General features: G+C 47.1%; 1 protein-coding gene across 2 annotated transcripts in view; it reads right to left on the bottom strand.

Annotated features, from left to right (window-relative positions):
* Positions 1-22,681, bottom strand: part of ADAM12 (ADAM metallopeptidase domain 12) — a 345,968-nt gene that overhangs the window by 33,188 nt on the left and 290,099 nt on the right. The window contains exons 13-17 of one of the 2 annotated variants that reach the window (XM_036113627.2): positions 21,176-21,265; positions 19,565-19,760; positions 3,477-3,585; positions 3,171-3,369; positions 1,000-1,077 (exon numbers count right to left, since the gene is read on the bottom strand). In XM_036113627.2, coding sequence (XP_035969520.2) covers positions 1,000-1,077; positions 3,171-3,369; positions 3,477-3,585; positions 19,565-19,760; positions 21,176-21,265 — 672 coding nt within the window. The remainder of the gene's footprint in view (positions 1-999; positions 1,078-3,170; positions 3,370-3,476; positions 3,586-19,564; positions 19,761-21,175; positions 21,266-22,681) is intronic. The other variant, XM_078076981.1, reaches the window with a different exon arrangement.

Raw genomic sequence — 22,681 nt, 5'->3', positions numbered from 1 at the left:
GGGCCTTTCCTCTCCAACACGAGGATGGGAGCCCAGGGAAGCTGCAAAGTGAGGCGTCCAGGGTCCCCACCCCAGCATTCCCACTAACTGGTCATGTAACCTCAGACAGGAACTACCACCTCTTGGTCCTGGGCTCCTTCATAATAAGGCTGCGCCGGATCATCTCTTTGGGCCATTAAAAAGAAATCTCTGATCCAACGAAGACATAAGAAGATTTCATTTTATATTGACAGTCATCTATACAAACCTGTCCAGAGATGCCACTGCAATCCTTCATGGTTACGGCGTAATGGCCATTTTATTAAACCCCCATAATTCTATGTTAGAATCATTGGTGAGTGTCTGTGAGTTTTAAAAATAGAATTCGGAGCATGATTACTGCAGAAAAGTTTCAGAAAAACAAATGAACCACCGGCATGGTTAATCAAGATTAATATGATTCCATTGGAAATAATTAAGCCCATCAGGAAAAATAAATTATGTTTTAAACAATTAGAGTCCTCTTCTCTCCTAAAAAAAATTCTCTGGACTAAAATAACAGCCTTTTTTAGTTGAAATGCATTGTATGTGATTTCAAGAACATGTGGTCAATATGTTCTGTCTCCTCTGTTTTAATTCCTTTTGGAAGGATTTCAGTTCAGACACATACTCTGAATCTTGGTTGAAAGAGGGACAGCTCTGTTTGAAACGTTAATGCAAAATCCTTTACGCAGGAAGGTTAGTTTTAAAATTACTTTGAAGACGACAAAGTCCCTTTGTAAAAATCACAGGATGTTAATCTGAAAGATAATTACTGCGCAATCTGATTTTCTTTGTTAAATAAAAGTCACATTACTCATGCTATGTAAAGGTCAAAGAAAATTAGTGTCTTTAGAAGAAAACACTGAGGCAACTGCTAGATTTTTAAAAAGTTATGGATTGCAGAATCCTTTACAAATGAATGATTTAGTGCTTAGCTTGATAGGGACTGGCTATAAAAAGGCAGTTCAGCCGGCTCACCCCTCTCTGGTGGCACCGCATCACGCATTCGTGGACACCGAAGACGCTTATGTTTTGACAGTGACGATTGAGGCAGATCTGCAGAAGAGGAAAACAGTCAATTTCTCAGCCCCTTTCCAACCGCATGCACAGTCTCTATGATTTAAAAAGGGAAAGCAAAGAGAAGTTTGAAGAAGACGATCTTTCAGCTCCTATGGATGCAGCACAATGATGGGCTTTCCATTGGACTCCGACCTGGATCCGGATGCCTGCCTCCAGATTTCAAGACTCAGGTCAATGTGACTCAAGTCAGTGTGGCGCTTCATATGGTTTCAGTCAATTATGAGATCACGGTAACTGATTTTTGTTTAGAGCTTGCAACAAAACCTGTGAATTGCAGCATCTCCCCCCTCTCTGCCCACTGGCCCCCACCTGCCCTTTCCATTAAAAGATACAGGAGAGGAGAAATACACCAGCCCTTAGCCTGGGGCCTGTGCAGACTCAAAGACTCCAAGAATCCAAGGTCCAAGAATCTTTTAAAGGAGATACTGAAATATGGGAACTTTTCCAAATTACTGACGGACAAGTATTATCATGGATGACACAAACCATCAACAGAAATGCTCAGCAGAGGAAAACACACAGTTCCCTTGTGTTTATCAGGTCTTTGAGGAGGAAGTAATTTGCTAAATGATACTGGGCTGGTTGTAAGAGTTGTCTCATTTTAAAGGTGCCTAATATACTCCAGACTCAAAGGATCAGGCCCTTTACCTCCCGTAAGATGTTACAAATGAGTGGAGTCAGAGGAAGAGAAGTCTAATTTTTAGATTGCAGAAGCATTTCTAATCAAGTAGAACCTTCCTATGGGAAGTTCACACTAGTGACACACTTTGAAAAAAGTGCCAGTTGCCCTTGCCCAGAACAACTCCCAGGGCTGCCGGGAATCTTGGCCAAGGGGACTGTCACATTCCAGCTGACAAAAGAAATGGAGGTTACAGAGAACACAGCAGGACCCCGGTCAGAATCCCAGCATATGGGTGCTGCTCTCCTCCCAACCCATGAGCAATGCCAAGGACGGCTTTCAAAGAACCCGTGGTCTGCAGGGATGGAGATCAAAGCACATTTAATCTTGCACATGGAGAAAAAAACTCGTTGATAAATTGAGCCCTTGGAATTTCGGTGTTCAGATGCACCTGGTTCTGGCTTCTGGCTGTTCAGACTACAGTTTAAAAAATGAGTGTTATTCTAATGTCAAGGCCTGAAGAGAAGCTAACGTGTGCGGTTAAGGAGACCCCTGGAATGTATATCGTGTTTCACGTATCATCATCCCATTTTCTTTGGGATGAGGCACTTGCAGCTCAGAGTATACGGGGGGACAGGGGTGACGGTACAGAATTCTTGCCCTGGGGACTCTGCTCAAGGAGCTGAATCTATCTTTCTATTCTACTCTGTAACCTCCATGTACGTGAGTGATTTCATAATCATTTTGAAGGTGGGCGTCCTAAAAAAAGCATGTGGGGGTTGATTAATCCTCTTTCCTAAAATGTTTTATTAACTTGCTTTCATTCAGTCTGATGAGAAAGTTTGGTGAGAAAAATCAACGTGGCAGAATGTTAAAAAAAAAAACAACTCAGTTTCTTGTTTTTTCATTTTTGACTTTCTTTCTAAACCCCCAAATATCTCCGTCTACCTTTCCCGCTGGTCTCCAAAAGACCTCCCTTTGGCTTCAAGCTGATCCTCTCTCTTCCCCCTCTCCTATTCTCTCTATGGGGGTCTCTGAAAATACATCTGACTTCCCGTTCTGCCCAGGTGAGAACAAGCTGTCACTGGGCCAAAAACCAAGGCCACATTTCCAAAAACAATATCATATGCTACTGTGTTTCCTTCCAAAGTAATTTCCTGGCTGGAAACACTCATGACACCCAGAGTGTAGAAATGACTTATTAACACTTAAAGGCTGAGAAACCAAGCTTGATTTCCCCAAATCTGCATCTCAATGGTCAGGCCAGGATCTAGGATTTATTAACTTTGCCTTCTAGGTGCAAAGAACTGGATTCCAGAGACAAAGTTCTAGGAAGGAGTGGATTTAGGAAAACAAACAAACCTCCTAAGTCAGTTCTTGGACAGGACGTTTCTCAGCAGGCCCCCTTCCAGACTTACATTTATGATGCGAATGAACTTTTGGGTCTTACTTTTCCATCTGCACACTTGGTGCCAGCAAGCACAAGCCCGGGGTCTGGCAGGTCATCGCCCAAGTACACGTGGGTCCCGCGGCACAGAATTCGACCTCCTTCCTGCAGTGGGATATTCGTTTCTATGGAAACGGCATTGGTACCAATGACGGGCCTGCTGGCCCCTCCTTGACACTGGATTTTTCCGCATTTAGCATCTCTGGAAGGGCGAGAACAAACAGTCCCAAAAGAGGGCAAGTTTGGAACCGGCCCTGAGCCGTGTAGGAAGCTCAAAGTGATGGTGTGCTCAGGCTGTGGGTTCCATACCTCATCTCGCATTTGGCAAAGGAACTCTTAGAGTCTTTGCCACAGTTGCCATAAGGGTCACCTGCAGAGTTGACTCTTTCAAAGCAGATCCCGGGGGCAGGTTTAGCACCTGAAACAGAAGCAAAGCAGCACGTTTACCTCCTGCAAGTGTTTTTAGTATTTGCTGTTGAACAGCCCTGGGCTTGCAGGTTAAGGGGAGATGTGTTTGGTGTGCAGAGAAATCGTGCCTGCATCTTGGCTGACTCCTGGTATGAGCTGACCGGTGGCAGCCTAGCAGCCTCTCCCGGCTTCGCTCACAGTAAAGCCTGCATTTCATAGCTCGCTCTTCTCTAGGGCAGCTATCCAGGCCCAGGGTGCGTGCAGCCTCTCAGGAGATGTGGCCTGGCTGTGGGACTGGATCTGACCCAGCACAGAAAGGAGGTGGCTAGCTGGCCGCATGGACAGGGGAGCTCGCTTACTTTAAGAGCATCTCGCACCATTCTGGTGAGAAAGTGCAAGCTGGAGCAGGCTCCGAGGAATAATGATGACTATGTGGGGATGCAGAGAGAGAGAGAGAGGCCGAGAGAGAGACAGAGACAGAGAGAACAAACAAGCAACACAGAGATCTTACACATTTTCAGTCCTGTAAAGCTCCCTATAAGAGCAAACACTAGCTTCAGTTCGTGCCTATGTTAGCAAGGAGACCAGGGAGGCATAAACCCCAATACTCATTTTGCACAGAATGACAGTGCCCGGTAGAGAGGCACATGGGAGCCAGAGAGCTCCGGACACGGCCACTCTTAGCACATCTTTCGGCCAGGGAAAGAGCGAACGTGTGCTTCGGGGTTTGCACTGCCAAAGCTTTGGAGGGCTCTTAGAGCCTATGCATAGTGACACCTGTTGAAGATACGGGAAATGCAGGAAAATGGCCCATACTCTTTGGAATAAACTGTACCTTGTGGTGTGATCTTGGCCTACCTTCTTTCCTACACTGGTGTCCAGGTGGGGTGCTCCTTCTGATATCACTTCCAGCTGCCAGGATGCCCACTCTCCAGAGCTCACTCTGTCCCTCGCCCTTCTCTGTACCCAACTCTGGGGAAGCTCCATTTGCTTTCCAAGGTGACAACTGACTTATCTAAGATACCAGTCTGACGATGGGCAAGGGAACAAAAGATGTTATTTCTAAAAATGTCTCTCTTTCTTTAACCTGCACCTGATTCCTCTTTATCAGGCAGGAGCAGACATGAATAGCATCTCATTTAAAAAACAACAACAGACAAAGCAAACCAAACAAAACCCTTGCAAGAATTGGGATGGGCCGTGGGTTCCGCCATTAACTTCTGCAGTGAGCTACCTGAGTCCTTAACCTCTCATTTTCCTATTCTGTTTTAAGATTTTATTTATTTACTTGAGAGACAGAGAGAGAGAGCACAAGTGGGGGAGGAGCAAAGGGACAAGTAGACTCCCCGCTGAGCAGGGAGCCCGATGTGGGACTCGATCCCAGGACCCTGAGATCATGACCTGAGTCGAAGGCATACGCTTAACCGACTGAGCCACCCAGGCACCCTGCCCCCTCCCCCCCCACCGCCATTTGTTTGTTTAAAAGCTATATTGAGAGGCCTCTCCAAACTCACTTTTAAGGACATTACCACAACTGGACACAATTCTCTGTCATGGAAAAAGGTGAGGTGTCTGGCTCAGCAGCAACAGATTCCTTTCCTGGCACTCCAGGTTCCCTTTTCTGTTTGCAGCATGATTACACAACTGACATACTCCGCTTCTGACTACTATGGATCCATTTCTTCCATCTTATTCTTGTTCATCTACCCACTGGAGGCGGGAGGATGGCGAGGGTGAGTCTCAGTGTTGAGCCTGTACTTTGAACTTAAATCAGTCCTGTTTGATGGTACTTTGATCAAAATACCTGGATCTAATTGATCAGTTTTAGAAAAACTGGCATCTATGGAGAAAGGGGAACCCTCCTACACTGTCGGTGGGAATGCAAGCTGGTGCAGCCACTCTGGAAAACAGTATGGAGGTTCCTCAAGAAGTTGAAAATAGAGCTACCCTACAATCCAGCAATTTCACTACTGGGTATTTACCCCAAAGATACAAATGTAGTGATCTGAAGCTGTTTATAGCAGCAACGCCCATAATAGCCAAACTATGGAAAGAACCAAGGTGTCCATCAACAGATGAATGGATAAAGAAGATGTGGTATATATATACAATGGAATATTATGCAGCCATCAAAAACCCCGAAATCTTGCCATTTGCAACGATGTGGATGGAACTGGAGGGTATTATGCTGAGTGAAATAAGTCAATCAGAGAAAGACATGTATCATGTGATCTCACTGATATGAGGAATTCTTAATCTCAGGGAACTGAGGGTTGCTGGAATGATGGGGGTGGGAGGGATGGGGTGGCTGGGTGTTAGACATTGGGGAGGGTATGTGCTATGGTGAGCACTGTGAATTGTGTTAAGACTGATGAATCACAGACCTGTACCTCTGAAACAAATAATACATTATATGTTAAAAAAAAAAAAAAAAGTAGGAAGGGAAAAATGAAGGGGGGGATATTGGAGGGGGAGATGAACCATGAGAGACTATGGACTCTGAGAAACAAACTGAGGGTTCTAGAGGGGAGGGGGTGGGGGGATGGGTTAGCCTGGTGATGGGTATTAAAGAGGGCACGTATTGAATGGAGCACTGGGTGTTATATGCAAACAATGAATCATGGAACCCTACATCAAAAAAAATTTTTTAATTAATTAATTTAAAAAAATAAAAAAAGATCAGCAAGCCTTAAAAAAAAAAAACTGGCATCTAGAATATCAACAACTCAATGGTTGTTTGTGTATTCGCATGGACTCTATGTACTTATTACTTGCCTGTCTGGCCTTTTCTCTCCTTCTTTCTTTCCTTCCTTCCACCCATCCATCCTCCCATCATGTTGCAGACTTCAATCACACACAGATTTATCTTGCACTTCCTATCTGCCAGGGATTGGGGGCATATTGGTTGGTCACTGTGGACAAAACCTCCTGCTTGCTTTAAAGTTGCAAGGAAAAACAAAAAGCAAGCAAGTGAGTATATTTCTCTCAAGTCCAGGGATGGGGAATGTTATGAAGGAATCGACAGAGTAGGAGGGTCCAGGGAGCTATTGTGCTAAGCAGGCTGGTCAGGAAAGAACTCTTAGAGGAGGGACCAGGAGCTGAATTCCACCACTCAATCCTACTAGGGATCCTAAGAGGTAGGTCTCATTATCCCATTTTATGGACAAGAAAACTAGAACCTAAGAGGTTAAATATGTGGCTTAAAGCCAGATATCGGGACTACCTGAGGGTGGAGCTCAGCCTGTCCCCTCTGGTGCTCTGACGTGTATCGAGGCCCCACCTGTGCTGGGTCCTGCACGGGCCTTGGGGACAGAGAGCAGAAGACCCGACCTGCATCCACCCCCCCATTGCTGAGTGGAAAGCCAGGCAGGTGCGCATGGGTAACAGGGCAAGAGCCACGATATTTACTCGCATGCTGCCCAAGTGATCCCGGATTTAGGAGGATACAGGATAGGAGTTCCTGCGGCGTGCTGTAAGGCTGATAAAATGGCTTCATTCCCTCTTTCCCTGCCTCAGAAGGATAAAGGAGCTCCCGCAGTTTCTGGGGGATGCTAAGCTCCTGGGACTGGGGAGGCAGAGTTGCTCTCACTCTGCCATTGATGCTGGGCTGATGCTACAGAGGTTCTGTCACGCTTCCGGGAAATGTGGCCGCTTAGGAAAAAACCACCTTGCTGCAATTCGAATGTATTCATTGATAAATTTGTTTCCTCATAGGTAAAAAAAAAAAAAAAAAAAAAAAGAGATAAAAGAGATTTTATATATGTGTGTGTGTGTGTGTGGTAGAGATTTCCGAGCAGTTTCAGACACACGAGCTTGCAAACAGCTGGAAGGTAGGATTGCAGGAGGGTTGGACTGGGGCATGCAAAGGGTAAGACCAGGAGGAAGGAAGAGGGAAAGAGATGATGGGTCGCCACAGCAATTTAAAACAAAGGGGGCAAGTTTGATGTATGAATATCACAGAAAGTGGCTAAAACATGGCGGGAAATCAAGCAAAGGAGTACAAACAGTGTTTAAGCAAGTATAAAACATTTTAGAAGAGAAAACCAACACTAGGTCACTGCTTGGGAATCTGGATCTGGAACTTTGGCAAAACTGGGTCTTCTAGGGCAGGGGGCCTTGGGATTTTAATGCCCCAAATGCCAATGGGCTGCATGGCTTAGAAAACCAGGTGTATGTGTGGCGTAGTGACTATGAAATCCTTAGAGGCTATAGAACAGTATTAGTGGTTCCTGATAACTGTGAAGTGCTGTGCATGCCCAAGTAGAAGGCCACCCCACACACTTAAGGAGAGTTGCCATTTTCCCACAGAGAAAATGGCCCAGAAATGTTGATGGCCAATTTGAACATGTGAATTTTTAGCAACATGGATGACAGAGTCCAGAGTCTTACAACATAGTGTCAATTAACTTGATGAGAAATATTGAAAAGTCCCATTTTAATGAGGAAATACTACTTTTTCTTTTACTCTCCTATATTGTGAAACAATGCTACTCAGCATCTTTACATTTCTCTTTGGTCTCAAGGTCTGGTCAACTGATCTTTGACAAAGGTGCCAAGAAAGCCCAATGGGGAAAGGATAATCTCTTTAATAAATGGTGCTGGGAAAACTGGATATGCACATGCAAAAAAATAAACTGGACCCTTATCTTCTACTGCTGCAAAAATGAAGTAAAAAATGGAGTAACGACTTAAATGTAAGACTTAAAACTTATAGTTTCAAGAAAACATAGGGGAAAACCTCCTTGACATTGGTCTTGGCAAAGATTTCTTGGACATGACACCAAAAACATAGGCAACAAAAACAAAGATAGACAAGTGGGACTACACTGAACAAAAAAGCTTCCTTATGGTAAAGGAAAAATAATCAACAAAATGAAAGGCAACCTACAGAATGGAAGGAAATATTTGTAAACCATCTATTTGACAAAGGGTTAATACACAAAATACACAGGGAACTCCTACAACTCAACAGCAAAAAAAGTCCCAAATAACCAGATTAAAGAATGGGTAAAGGAACTGAATACACACGTCTTCCAAGAAGACATACAAATGGCCAACAGTTATACAAAAAGATGCTCAACATCACCGATGATCAGGGAGATGCAAATCAAAAGCACAATGAAATATCACGTCATACCAGTTCGAATGGCTAGTATAAAAAAAAGCAAAAGACAACAAATATTGGCAAGGGTGTTGAGAAAAGGAAGCACTTGTACCCTTGAACCATACATTGTGGGGATGCAAACTGAGACGACCTTTGCAGAAAACAGTACGGAAATCCCTCAAAAAATTAAAAATAGAACTACCATATATCAGTAGTCCCACTTCTAGGTATATATCCAAAAGAGCTGAAATCAGGATCTGGAAGAGATATCTAAATTCCCATGTTCACTGCAACATTATTCACAATGTCCAAGACATGGAGCCAAACTGTGTCCATTGATGGGCGAATAGATAAAGAAAATGTAGTATATGCACAAAGCTGAAGATTATTCAGCCTTAAAAAAGAAGGAAATCTTGCCATTTGAGACAACATGGATAAACCTGGATGACATTACACTAAATGAAACAAGTCAGACACAGAAAGACAAATACTGCACAATCTCACTTATATGTAGAATCTGAAAAAGTCAAACTGATAAAAGCAGAGAATAGAATGGTGGTTGCTAGGGGCTGGGGGAAGGGGGGAGCTTTGGGGAGGCATTAGTCAAAGAGTACAAAGTTGTAGTTATACAAAGTAAGTCCTAGAAATCTACTGTACAACAGAGTCTATAGTTAATACTGTATTATAAACTTAAAATTTTGCCAAGAGGGTAGATCTTATGTTAAATGTTCTCTCTCTCTCTCTCTCTCTCTCTCTCACACACACACACACACACACACACACACACACAAATAAATGAAGAGGTTAAGAGGAAGAATCTTTTGGAGATGATGAATATGTTTATGGCATCGATCATGGTGACAGCTTCTTGGATGTATACTTATCTCCAAACCCATCAAGGTGTATACATTAAATACTCACAGCTTCTTGTATGTCAATCATACTTCAGTAAAGTGGTTAAAAAGTCTGTTTTCCATAGCACATCCTCTGTACTTCTAGCTCATTTGGATGCTGACCTTTTTAATCTGTTGTGATGTTGTCACTGGAAATCTTATTTTTAGTACAAGTACCCACCCATTCCTCCAACAGTGAGTCTTTTAATTTTGCTTTTTTTCTATTTGCTCAGCAGGTGTATATTCATGATCTCTATAACCTAATCATTCATCCTGTTGCTTGTCAAAGTGATCTTTTAAAAGCTCTTTTACCAGAATAAAAAAAAGTGGAGGCATGAAGTCACACTCTAGGCATAATTAAACAGGTGATAAATGTCCTTGTCTTTTCTTAAACCCAATTTTGTCAGTCAACCTCAACGAACCTCCTAAATAGCACTGATAGATGCTCTGAGGTCCAATGTGCCTTTCTGGCTGGACTGTGAGAGTCAAAAGACATGACTGAGAGATTAAGAGGTCAGTAGTGAACCATTCTTTCTGATGGATAGTTTTTTGGGGGTTTCCATGCTTTGTATCTGGGCATGTACAAGATCTAAGGAAAACATTGAATGTTTATCAAATTTCAATTGCTTGTGGAAGGCTCCTCCCCTTTGGTCTCTATAATCAGCCATGCCGCAGAGTTGGAAGAGCAAGGGTTTGGGACTGAGAATAACATAGGCTGATCTGATGTCGACCCTATATACCAAGGGACCCTGGTAAAGTGATATATGCTCTAGAGACTCTGTTCCCTCATTTGTAAAATGGGGACAAGGCCATCCCTTGATCCAAAGGTGCTGTGAGACTTCGTGAATCCCTAACACATAGCAGTCTCTCAGTAAACCTGAATTATAATAAGGACAGCCATCAATCATGGGGAAGAGGAAGTCTGGCTCCTGGGCATTAAGAATGGGAGGATGCGTGAGGGAGAAGAGAGCTCCTTGTGTCTGGCTGTGTTTACAACACTTACCATATTTATAACAGTTCACAATCATGTCCATAAGGGCTTTACATCTGTCTCCTTCACAGATGATTGTCCCCAGTGCCTAGCACATCATACGAAACCAATGAAGAGTGCTGAACGGCTGGATAAGTAATTGCTGAACCCACCTTGGGACACGAGGGGGAAGAGAACTCCTTTTCTGAAACCCTGGGAGGTTTTGTACATACTTTGTATGTTCAGTAAAAACTACAGTTGAAGTTAAGAACTTCCCTACACCTCTCCCCTCCTTACTCATTTCAGTGTGTGAAGCTCCCCACTGCCCCAAGCCCTGTGCTTATTCTGGGCACCCTCCCAGCCTGCTCTGGGCTGGGCTTCTAGAGCCTCATCTCACTGCACAGGCCCATGGCACCATCTTGAAAGAGGCAGTAGGAGGTCTCAAGTACAAGCCCTTGAGTATGAGTCCTTTTTATACTCCTGGGACAAAGGTCACCTTCCCTATAATTTCTTTCCTCACCCTTAAACAAACCAGCACACACACTTGAAATGGATGAGCATATTTTAGGTCACCAACATGCCATCTGTTGAGTCTCCCCACTATTAGGTATTGTGCTGGGTCCAGCATGCAGGATCTTTAATCCTTCTAACCACCCTGTGAAGTCTACATATCCCATTTCACAGATTTAAACACCACTGCTCAGTGTTCTAGCAACTTGCTGAAGATGTTAATGTTGAGTAAGTGGTAAAGCTGGACTTGATTAATGGACCTAAGCTGAAGTCCATGATCTTTCTATTCAGCTGCAGTCTTGTGCTGCCTCCCTCTTGGAAACCACCTAATTGGCAACAGACTCCTGTCCCTGCTGGTCCTTTCTCTCCAGAACCACCACTCAACTCCTGTAAGTTACCTGTTCTTGGGCATGGCTCTATCTCCACCAAATCTTTTTCAGAGGATAACTTGACAGGCTGCCATACTGGCCACCCCGTGCTTATTTCTCAGGTAATGGTAATGAACTGAACTGGGTGACATGCCCTTGAGTCTGAACACACTCAGTGGGGGTCTTCCTCCAAGAGGGGGGCAATAGAGAGAGGCAGTAAACATTTTTATGCCTCTCTGTTGAATCTTCACTGACTCAGGAAAAGAAATGAAAAGCCCCGAATATAATAACTTGAAAACTTCTGTGGGCAGAAGTCAGTCCATAATGAAGCAAAGCTGGGTAGGGGTTGACCAGTAAAATTTACTCCACTCTGGTAGGAATCTGCCCAGTGGTTTGAACGATGCAGCTTTCTAAAGGTTAACTTTCTGTCTCCCCCAGGAAACCAATAACCGTCTGTACACAAGGCTTTTATTCATTTCAGTTCTCACCCAAAATTCGAGGGTGGGAGCAAGAAATGCCATGTCACATGGATGTAGCTGCAGGATGCGTCATCCGTGGGACATGGTGATGACACGGCTTGCTATATCATGGCAAAAAACCCTTACATTTGGACAAAAAAATAGGTCATGCTTTCATCAGCTACGTAAACTTGGGGACGCGATAGATCTCTTTCTCTCTGTGAAGTCGAAGACCAGAATGCATACTCAATCCCTGTCATGTGTGGTCTTCATTTACCTGGAGAATCCATGGAAAGCACACTATTATGTGCAATTCACCATCAACCTTGATGGATAAGATCTTTTGCCTTCTTCATCCTCAGGCACTTAGGGACTGACAACTTTCATCAATGCGCAGAAATGGCTGTTTTAATGTGGGTGGGGGGGATGGTGAGTGGCAGCAGGTGCGAGGAGGATGGGGCAGAACCCTGTTTCCAATGCTTGTTCTCATCCCGCTGGGCTTGCCTTTCCTACCCTGGAGTCTCCATGTTGGGATGAGAAATCTTGGAGCAAAAAACATGGATGTTTAAAGGCTCAGGTTTAAAATGAACGGAACTGATTTTAGAAGTATATAAGCGGTTGAAGACTTGATTCAGATCACAACATGCCCTGTTGCTGCCCCACCTCCAATTTCAGGCTGGAGGACGGTGCCATGCAGGGTTCTGGGCCACATCTTGGGGCCAGCATGCTTGCAGCTAGAGGTTGGGCACTGCTGGGCACCAGCCCTCCCAGCACAACCCATTGCATTCTGGCCAGACCTCTCCTACGGGGTCATCTCTCTCATAGGAGAGCTGTGCAACAGGAGGGGCTTCCTCGCCAGAGGGCTAAAATATGCCACAGGTCATAGATTGGGTCAATGATGGATACATAACAAAAGCCAGCTAAAATAGCATTTTCCTTGGAACCTGACTCCTGGAGCCAGTTGGCTGAGGGTCCTGGGCTGCTGTGTTGCTTGACATTGCGGACTACGTCCTTCAGGGCCGTCCTCCATCACCACCATCCCGTGAGGCTGGGGTCTACCCTCCTTCTCTCATCCATACTGTAGGGGCTGTCCCCTCCTTGTATTTACCACACTGGCTTTTTTTTTTTTTTTTTTGCCTCTTGTGATGTCCCAAGGCTCTTGCCTCCCTGTAAAAACCCAGTGGACAGGGGTGGTGCCTCAAGCCTGCACAGAGCAGGTGTGTGCCAAGAATGAATGAGTGAAGAGCCACGGGGAACGCAGTTTGGGGAAGGCACGTCATGTCTCAACTGCCCTCCCCAGAGGAAGTCAATTGCGATTTCTGTAGAACAAAACATCTTGGGTAAGTGAATGCTGTCTCCTGGCTCATCTTTCCCGTGGCTCTGGATTTTCACTTACTCATTTAAATCAAAGGAAGTATTACCATGCAGTCCGATGAGGGAAGAAGATATAAGGTCATCAGGAGACAGAGGTTTTACAAATATAGGTAAAGTAAGAAACCGTACGGGCAGGACAACCAGAAAGGGAGCTCGGCGCTGACCCTGGGAGCAGAGATCGCTCTTGCATTCAAAGAACACATCATTAAGGAAGGAGAGTAGGAGCCACGAAGCCCAGAGACAAGTCCTGAGCACCTGGGCTCAGGCCAGTTCTGACAGCGGAGCAGGGCCCAGCCAAGTGTTTCACAGGGCTTTCTCTTAGAGACAGAATGGTCAATAATTTCAGAAGTGTAAATGACTTCTACCCACTGGGAAGAGGTTACGAAGGCACAGAGATTTGGGTTCAAAGTTGCCACGCTTGAAAACGTCTGTCTTCACGTTTTCATGAAAAGATTTCATGTCTGTCTCTTGGAAAAAATGACAACAGTGTTCTTATCGCGACGATAGTGCATCAACTCACAGCCTTTGAATTCTTACTAACAGAACACTTAGATGTTTTGCCATTATCCAAAGATAAAATTTAGCCTTTCAGAGGGAATTCTGACATCCCACTGTATTTTACAATTATCCAGAAAGTGATGGGTTTTAATTACCAGTTTTATCTTCAGAGGGATAAAACTTATATTTGTAATTGTAGTTTGCAAGTTCCAATGTCATTATGTCTTTTGAAAGAGAGATGATGACATCTTGCATTAAGCCCACAATTTACTTGATCTAATCTTTTCCTTAAAATGACTCTATTATGCAAAGGCACTTCTCACATTTGGGCGGATGGGCTCCTCCCTCCCTGTCACTAACTGTCCCGCCCCCGCTGCTCATACCCACAGACAAAGGCCCTCTTTCGAACGACTGAAGGCTGTCCAGTTGTCCTCGTATTTCTCCCTCTCTCTACTCCAAACTTACCTTTGCGTTCAGTGGAAAATGGAGCCCAAATGGACAAGTTTTATCACTTCCTTCTCACGCAGTGGGACCAAAGGGAGACTCTCCTGCCTCTAGACGATAGGACTCCTGGCAAAAGTATCTTCTCTTCCCATCACGCGTCACCAGAGTTGTAGATGATTAGTAAATGTACTGCCCCAGGTGTATCATAATAATGCAAACTCATTTAAACCAGCCTTGCAGATAAACACTGAATATTTACCAGCCCATAAAAATTGTCTGGCCAGCTCACACTGCATAAATCAAGTGACACTATTTTCTGGTGAGTGATAAAATAGATAAAACTAACATATTTCAGGACTTCCCTGATGCAAATTGTTTGTGGCTCTAGACATGTAGTTATCCGTAAGATTAATTTCCAAGTAACGCTTTCAGCAACCATGGTTCAGATAAACAACGTTGGCAAAAGTAAATTTTCTGCCTGAAGAAAAATATCCAGCTGTATTTCAGAAGGAATAAAGGTCGTATCACATGGACAGAAAATCTTTGTGGCTATTAAGATGAAACTGGACTCAGGGAGCTAAGCACAAGTTACAGTTTGAGCTGCAGATAACATTTCTGTGCCTGATACCAACCTACAAAGCCTTGACAGACAATATTTGTGGAAGAAGAATTGGGGGCCAGGGGAGGGAAGAATTTAAACTCCTCGCCAACAAGAACATTATCAACACTAATTAGGAAAAGAAACAAATGAATGAAAACCCCAAAAGGTATTCTAAAAGGGTATTACTTTGCTAGCGAGGAGTTGGTTGCAGGCATATGTTTTGAATTTTCTATCATTCTATTTGTAGAAAGATTTGGAAGCAGGATTATTTTATTGAAATACAACGCCGGATTGAGAAAAGTCTATTTCAAAAGGGAATAGTTAGCTGGAAGGAGGGCTTTATCCGGCCAGCATTTGGGCAGCCAGGTCTGGAGACTGACGGACGTCCTGAGCATAACTGGACGCTTCCGGATGACTCGACGGTTCGGTCGGGTCACTGGGGTGCGCGTGGCGCAGGCCAACAGAGCAGGAGCCCGATGACCCTGGAGCTCTGAGTCACTGGGCCTCAGAGGGGAACGAAAACGACCCTTCAGCAGATGTGGTCCAGAGCCCAGAGCATTAGCTAACCATGGGGAAATGAAATATGGCAAATGTATTCCTGACAATAAATTTTCCCTCTCTGAATCATGGAAAGCTAATTTAAACCAAGCACCATAACACAGCATTAGAATGCTCTCAGCCTGGTGCCTCTCGCTGGCCAGGATCCTGGCTGTGGAAGTCATCCCGGCCCCCGGGATCGTGAGGGTCACATCCTGACTCTACTCCAGGTCCAGGCGAGAGCACAGAGGGACTGTGGGAAGTAGGTTGCTCTGGCAGAATCAGGGCTCTTGAGTCAGCATCTTACAATAGCTGGACACCGATGATTATTTAATGAATGAGAGAATGGAGTGACAAATGAGGATCTCTGCTCTCCAGGTCACGGTTCAAGCTCTGGACAAGACGAACTGCCTGCAGTTCCCTGGAATGCCCCCCCGCCCCCAGTGTTTCTCTGCACCTTGACCCCTGATATTCCGTGTGCAGGAAATACTCTTCTCCTCCCACCCCTGCTAAACGACGTCTCCAGGGCCACCTCATCTAGGACGCCTTCCGGGTTGGCTCCACACCTCACTCCAGGCTGAGCCCTCTCTCTTCCGTGCCCCACCACATCCCAGCACTCACTACAGCCCCAGGACGTGAGCATCTTGCTCACTAGTCGGTGAGCTTCCTGTGAGCTCAGGCTTATCTTCTTTCTAGAGTTCAGACTTACTAAGTGCCACACACCTAGCACGTGACAGCACGTGATATATGACACACGACAGGCCGGCCACAGGCTGTGTTCGAGGACAGCAGTACACCCCGGAGGTAGGCATATTACAATCCCCATTTTACAGATGAGGCCCGAGGTTGGGTGGTCTGTTGAAGGCCCCCTCATCAGTAAGTGGTCTGTTCAATGCCTGTGGTAGGCAGAAAAAGGGCCCCCCAAAGAGGCCCACGTCCTAATCCTCGGAACCTGTGAATATGTCACCTCACATGGCAAAAGGGACTTTGAGGATGTGATTACGTTAAGGAGTTGGGGAGGATCGATTCTCCTGAATGGTCTGGGTAGGTGCAATAGGATCACAGGGCCCTTATAAAAGGGGGACAGGAGGGTCAGACACAGAGAAGAAGATGGGACGATAGAAGGAAAAGCCAGAGAGGGAGAGAGATTGGCAGATGCGTGCTGCTGGCCTTGAAGATGGGGGGTGGGAGGGGGTGAGTCCAGGAATGCAGGTGCCTCGGGAAGCTGGAAGAGGCACAGAAATGTCCTCTCCCCTAGAGCCTGTGAAAGTAACGCTGCCCTGCCAACATCATTTTAGGACTTCCAACCTGCAGAACCGTAAGATGACAAATTGGTATTGTCATAAGCCACTACGTCTGTGGGGATTCGTTAGCAGCCCCAGGAAACTCGTACAGTGCCCTTGACCTAGACAGCAGGGCAGTTGCTCAGACATGGAAGGAAAGGAGCATACTGCATTCACAGAGGAGGTGGGCAAAGGCCCTTCTGAGGAGGTGTGGAGGGCCGCGGCTGGCTCTGCCCTCCCCACCCCCGAGGAAGTCTGCACGGCGATCGGAAGGACCGAGAAAGGATTGGCTGAAGTGCACTGAGCCCTGGGAAGTCACGAGCCTGAGGTGGGTCCCCCCAAGCTTGTCACTTCCAGGAACTCTGAGCACCCCCGATGCCAGGAAGGCTTAGTCTGCGGGCCGTGACCCTCTCACAGCAAACGTACCACGGCCCGGGCAAAGGCCTCCTCAGTCCTCAGGCGGAGGGCCGGAAGAGAAGAGGCAGGCTGGGGGCTCCCCAGCAGCGGCCCTCCTCAGCAGGGGCACCGGCCCCCAGGCAATCAGGCCTCCAGCCTCGCTGCCAGCCACCGGGATGCAGGTAACTGCCTACTGCTCTTACTGTGGAAAAGCTCAGCGCATGAGTCAGGTTGTCAGTTTGCCTGCCTGTCTGGCGTGCGCTCTCTCTCTCCGGTCAGGCAGCTTGAGAAGGACTCATCTGATGAGATAATACACACCAGCCTTGGTCACCAAGAATCTGAGGCCTGCAGCCAGCTGAGTCACACAGTGGTGGTGGCTCAGAGAGAGCCGTGGAGTCCATCTGACCTCACTTTGGAAATGGGGCCAGACGCTGTAATACAGCAGGGCACCAAAGAGCACATTTTACTCCAAAAGCTCCAAGTGCTGTGTGTGCTCTGGCCACAGAATGCTTTTTTGGAAGGGAACATTAGAACAGCCCCTGTAACTCAAGAAGGGGGAGATTACTGAGTCCGGAGAAAGGCTGGGAAGGAATGGCCACTAGGGATGCTTTAGGCCACAAGGATTTGGCCTACAGCAACAGCCACTGTCCCAAAGTGACCTCACTGGGCTAAAAGGTGTCTGAAGTCACGAAACCATCAGAGCCCATCCGACCACCTGACACGTGTACAGTGAATGCCTTCTTTGTGCTTGTCATCGCAAGGCCGTCACCCAGTGTGCGATCGAGAGACCCTACCCTGGCCTGGGGGCCCCATGGCCCAGCCGGTGAGGAGGCCAGGACGGAGGGCTGGTCAGGGTCCCGAGATGAAGCACAAGGCCCCAGATACCACAGGCCTCCTCCTTCCATGCCCAGGTGGATTCACGAAGCCTGAGGAGCACTGGGAGAACTCCTCACAGAGACGACGAACAGGCTGCATCAGCCCCTTATTGCGGCATTCATGCTGCTCCTTCTTGCCCCTCAGGGAGGTCCAAGTACAGAGGGGCATCTTTGGCTGGTGGGGCAGTGGGCTCCATGACAGGACCCGACCCTCAGAAACGTCTGTCCCTGTTCTCCCTGCTTGCTCACTGCTTTCACATCACACTGAAACCAAGCTTTGAGGACCAGTCATCATTTTCTGTCCTAGTTTACTGTCCTCATCACTCCTGAAACCAAAACCTCACAATGAAAGTCTGACAAAGGCCCATATCGGATTTCCCTCCCCCTGGGGCTTGCCTGGCTCTCTGCCTGGCTGACCACAGTGGCCTTGCCATAGCCGGTGTCCCTGGCCAGGCCTGAGGTCACCTCTGAAAGGCAGCGGCAGGAGGGAGAATGACAAGACAGGGTGGGGACCGCACTCTTAGAAAGTGCTCTCCATGGGATTTATTGCTGGAATCCTAGAGCTGGAAAGAGGCAGCAAACCCCGGGGTGGGGAGTTCACTGGGTCCTTGCTGTTCCCCAGGGCCCTGGACCTTTGGCCCCAGAAGATGGGTCAAAAGAGGAGAGACATGCCTAGAGGACCGATAATTCCCTCTTTTGCATCCAAGCTTCCATTTGACTGTGGAGGTTCTGTGGAACTTTGTTCTAGACCTGGTTCTTTGGTGCGACTGCCCAGCCTGTGTTATATAACCCTGCCTTTGGGCCAACTGGCCTGGGTTCAAATCCCAGCCTCACAACCTCACGAAACGGACTTCTAGTCTCTGAATTTGAGCTTCACTTTCTCTAAACTGTAGTCATTGTCCCTATCTCTAATGTTGGGAGTTAGAAGGGAAAAGCCACACTGAGCATCTGGCCCAGCATCCCCTACACAGGAAGCAGTGGGTGGACAGCCTCTAATTACCCCAGCAGCTGCTTCCTGACTAACTGCCCATCTGGGCACCTTTTTTGGAACACACAAGTCTATCCCTCTGCTTTTAGAACTAAAATGGCTTTCAAGGCTCTTAAACACCTGTGTCCGTGTTCTTCCTCTGAGCTCTGGTATAGAGGCTGCCCATCCCAGCAGTCCCTTCCCTGTACCTTCCCATCCGAGGGCCAGCTTGCTGCTCCTTGTGTCAGGAGCAACCTCTCCCTGTCCTTCCTGGTCACAGACTACTCATGCATCCAGTCTGCAGTGACTTTCTCTTTGGCACCGCCAGGCTTTGGTTGGGGTCCTTCTTTGAGCACCAAGAAGCACTTACACATAATCAGAGTGGATGGAAGGTTCTGTCTGCCCGACTACCTGTTAAGCTATCTGAGACCAGGAGTCATGGCTGATTCTTCCCTGTCACTCCCTTGGGCACACAGTAGGTGCTCACGCATCTCTCCTCATTGGACCGCATTGAGCCCTCAGGACAGGCTCTGGGCAGCACCGTTTTTGCCTGCCTGGTGCCCTGCATGGCCCCAGACCTGCCAGGAAGCCACTCACTGTAGCTGAATGGAGGGAAGCTTTGTCGATGGCGCACTGCAGGAGTGATGCTTCTGGAAAGAGAGCGAGCTCCCCAGCCCCACTGCTCTGCGCCCTCTGGTGGCAGCCACCTACCTGGTCCCCAGAGTGTGACGCACTGCTGCTCATGGGTCTGACAGATGCCGTTGTAGCAGTAGCCGTCCACCCCCTGACACGGGTGCCCGTCATGCAGGTACACGTTGGCGGGGCAGTGTGGGCTGGCTCCCGTGCAGAACTCGGGGAGGTCACAGGAGTTGCTGGAATCCCTGCATGCTGTCCCCGCAGGTTTCAGCTGGAAGAAGAGGCTGTTTATAGAATGTGTGCTGCGGGAGACGGGGAGCAGCTTCCCGGCAGCACCCCGGGGGCAGAACGGAGCAAGGCCATCCTCATGAAGCCCACATAAAAGGGCAAGGATTCCAAAGCAAGAGCACACAGAGAGTCATTAAACAGAATCTTGCTCTGGGCTCTGGGGTTCACCTTTCCACTATGGGGGTGCAATCAAGAGCTGCTTTTTAATTTCATGCAATATTAGGGTTTTCTGCTGAGCGGACGAGCCGATGGCTGGCACCTGTCCCCTCAGAGGAGGAGTGGGAAGGGAGTGCTGGCTGACGGGCCCCTTCACTCTGAAGATCTCTGGTGGCCAACACTGTCCCGTGTTTTATGATGACGTGCGTACTTAACGGTGTTACCGCTGTGGCCCAGATGACAAAAATCATCCCAAGGGCCTGGTCACAATAATATTTCACTTTGTCATCAAATCATGGAGTTGGAAACCTGTGTGCAGGACCTCATGGGGAGGAGGAGAGAAGAGGCGAAGCAAGGGAGCAACAAAAGATGCTCAGAACCACCGGCCAACACCTCATCATTTCATGGTTGAAGACACGAAGGCTCAGAGTGGCTGGTCAGAGGCCGCACAGCCAGCGACCCCTCCGCCCCCGCCTGTCCCCAACACTCTCCCCCACCCGCAGCTCTGTGCCAGGGGTGCCAGCTTCCTTGAACAACCCCCCAGAAGTTAATCACAAGTTCAAAGGGCAGGAGGGATATTTCAAGCCGGGTGTAAGATGGTGCAATGCACTTCTGAATCACCGGGCTCTCGTGGGGGAGCTAAGAGGGAGTTTCCTGGCAGCAGAAGGCCAAAATCAATTGCTTAATTAAAAAAGAAATAAAGTCTACCCTTGGAATCCTTGCATCAAAAGCTCAGGCTTCTATGAGACCAACGCCGCAATGGCCAAAGTAAACCCAGTCATGGCGGCAAGGATAGGCAAGGTAGGAAAGTGCCGCGGCGGGCCGGGCTGGCCAGCACCTTGTGTTAGGAAGACGTCAAGATGGGGATGTTGACCTAAGACCCCTGGAGCAGCCCACAGGGTTTCTTAGCCCAGTGGGCAGATGCTCCCCGCTCTCCACGTGTTCCCTTTAGGGTGAGGGGACGTCACACACCTCCAATAGCACAACATGGGCATGTTTAACACTGAGCCGGAGAATTCTGGCACAGTTGCTTTCAACCCACAAATAAGTAACTTACCACAGATGACTCAGCACTGAAGTGTGCATTTCTCACAAAGATCGGGTGACAGTAAGAACAGGCAGTGGGGGGACGCTGACTGGTGCCGTAAGGGGTTCTAGTTTTCACAGCACAGGTGTCATGTGTCCTGCCTCAGAGTGGAACCCGCTGAACCCGGGGGTGGCCACGGCGCCAAGAGCACTCACCCGGCAGTCTTCACAGCACAGCCCGTGGGCGCACACAGCGTCTGGCCTCAGCGTGCACGTGGTGGCGTTGCAGCAGAGATTCAGACATTCCTGCAGGGGGGAGGGGGGTTTGTGGGACACGGTCGTAGGTCGTAGGGGGCGACTACTCACCGAAGGCAGGGACCATCAAGGGAAGGACGAACCAGAGGGCCTGGCCCTTGAGCTGCAGACCAGCCTGACTGAGAGTATCTTCATCTGTAAGAAAGCTAAGCCTCTGGTGAGTGCTTATGAACTGATGGGGTGAGTCCCCGGGAGGAGTCGGTAGCCCTCAGTGCCTTTCGCGGAGGGCCAGGGAGCCTGTGCAAGGAGGCTGGCTACTGAATCCAACCAAGTGGGCTGGGGCTCTGCAGGGAGCTCTCGGATGCATGCGGGGCTTATTGCTGTGAACCGTATCAGGATCACTGGCATACTTTGAACTTACTTATTTAAAAATATACAGAGATGCGTACCAACGTAACTCTTCAAATACCGACCCCTTTTCATCTGGAGCGTGCCGGCAGGAAATGAAGTCCAATCGGTTGTGTTTGGACCACAGTTCCCTGCAATCCTACCAAATGCTGTGGCCAAGACTCCTGCTAGCACAGGTGGGCTGCCTCACCTGACAAGGCACCTGTCAGGTCTAAAATGCACAGTACAAGGACCAAGATCACTGGACGGTCTGTAGGCTGTGCCCACTGATTTGCAAGGGATTTAAACAGATCAAATATTAGATGCATTGTTCTCTCCGAAATGAGAGAAAATTACCTCCTTTTTTAAGCTGTGCTTTACAAGTACCTGCTTTTTTCTAACAAAAAAACCCTACAGGGGATGGACATCTTTGCTTAGCTGTCTACAAAAGGTCTACACATATTATCTACTGCATTCATGAAGTCCTTGTACTTTAAAACATCCCAATAACTTGGGAGTTTACACATTTTAGAAGAAACTGAATTATCAGAAGGAAGAGTTCATAGGGTCTTTGGTGTTAATTTATAAATGTCCTTTTATTTAGTATATGACATGAGCAGAAGAATGTATATACTATTAGCTAGACTGAAGCCAACCATGTACTATTTTAAGAGTGTAGTCGTTTACTCCTGAAAACCATCTTCTGTAAATGAATTTATCATTAGTATTATAAATGCAATTAATAACATTTTGTTGATAATCAAGAAGATTTAGGACTATCCTAGATCTCTGAACTGTACCCTGCATAAGACTGTGAATTATGCTCTCATTTGGTGTTTACCATTTGCCCCTATTATATATACAACCAAAGTTATTAAACTTTAAATTTGTTCAAGGACTTCATAAACATCCGGAGTGTATAATATACACAATAAGATAAAAGTGCCAACCAGAAGTCATAGCTATAACTTTCATGACAGTAAGGGTTTCTAACTCATGGACTTATAATCCTATAAAGTGTAGGAACTTGGTTTTTGTTTTGTTTTGTTTTGTTTTTTTAAAGGAGTCCACTGACTGCAT

The sequence above is a fragment of the Halichoerus grypus genome, chromosome 7 (assembly GCF_964656455.1).
Source record: "Halichoerus grypus chromosome 7, mHalGry1.hap1.1, whole genome shotgun sequence".
Classification (NCBI taxonomy): domain Eukaryota; kingdom Metazoa; phylum Chordata; class Mammalia; order Carnivora; family Phocidae; genus Halichoerus; species Halichoerus grypus.
This window is presented reverse-complemented; position numbering and strand designations above follow the sequence as displayed.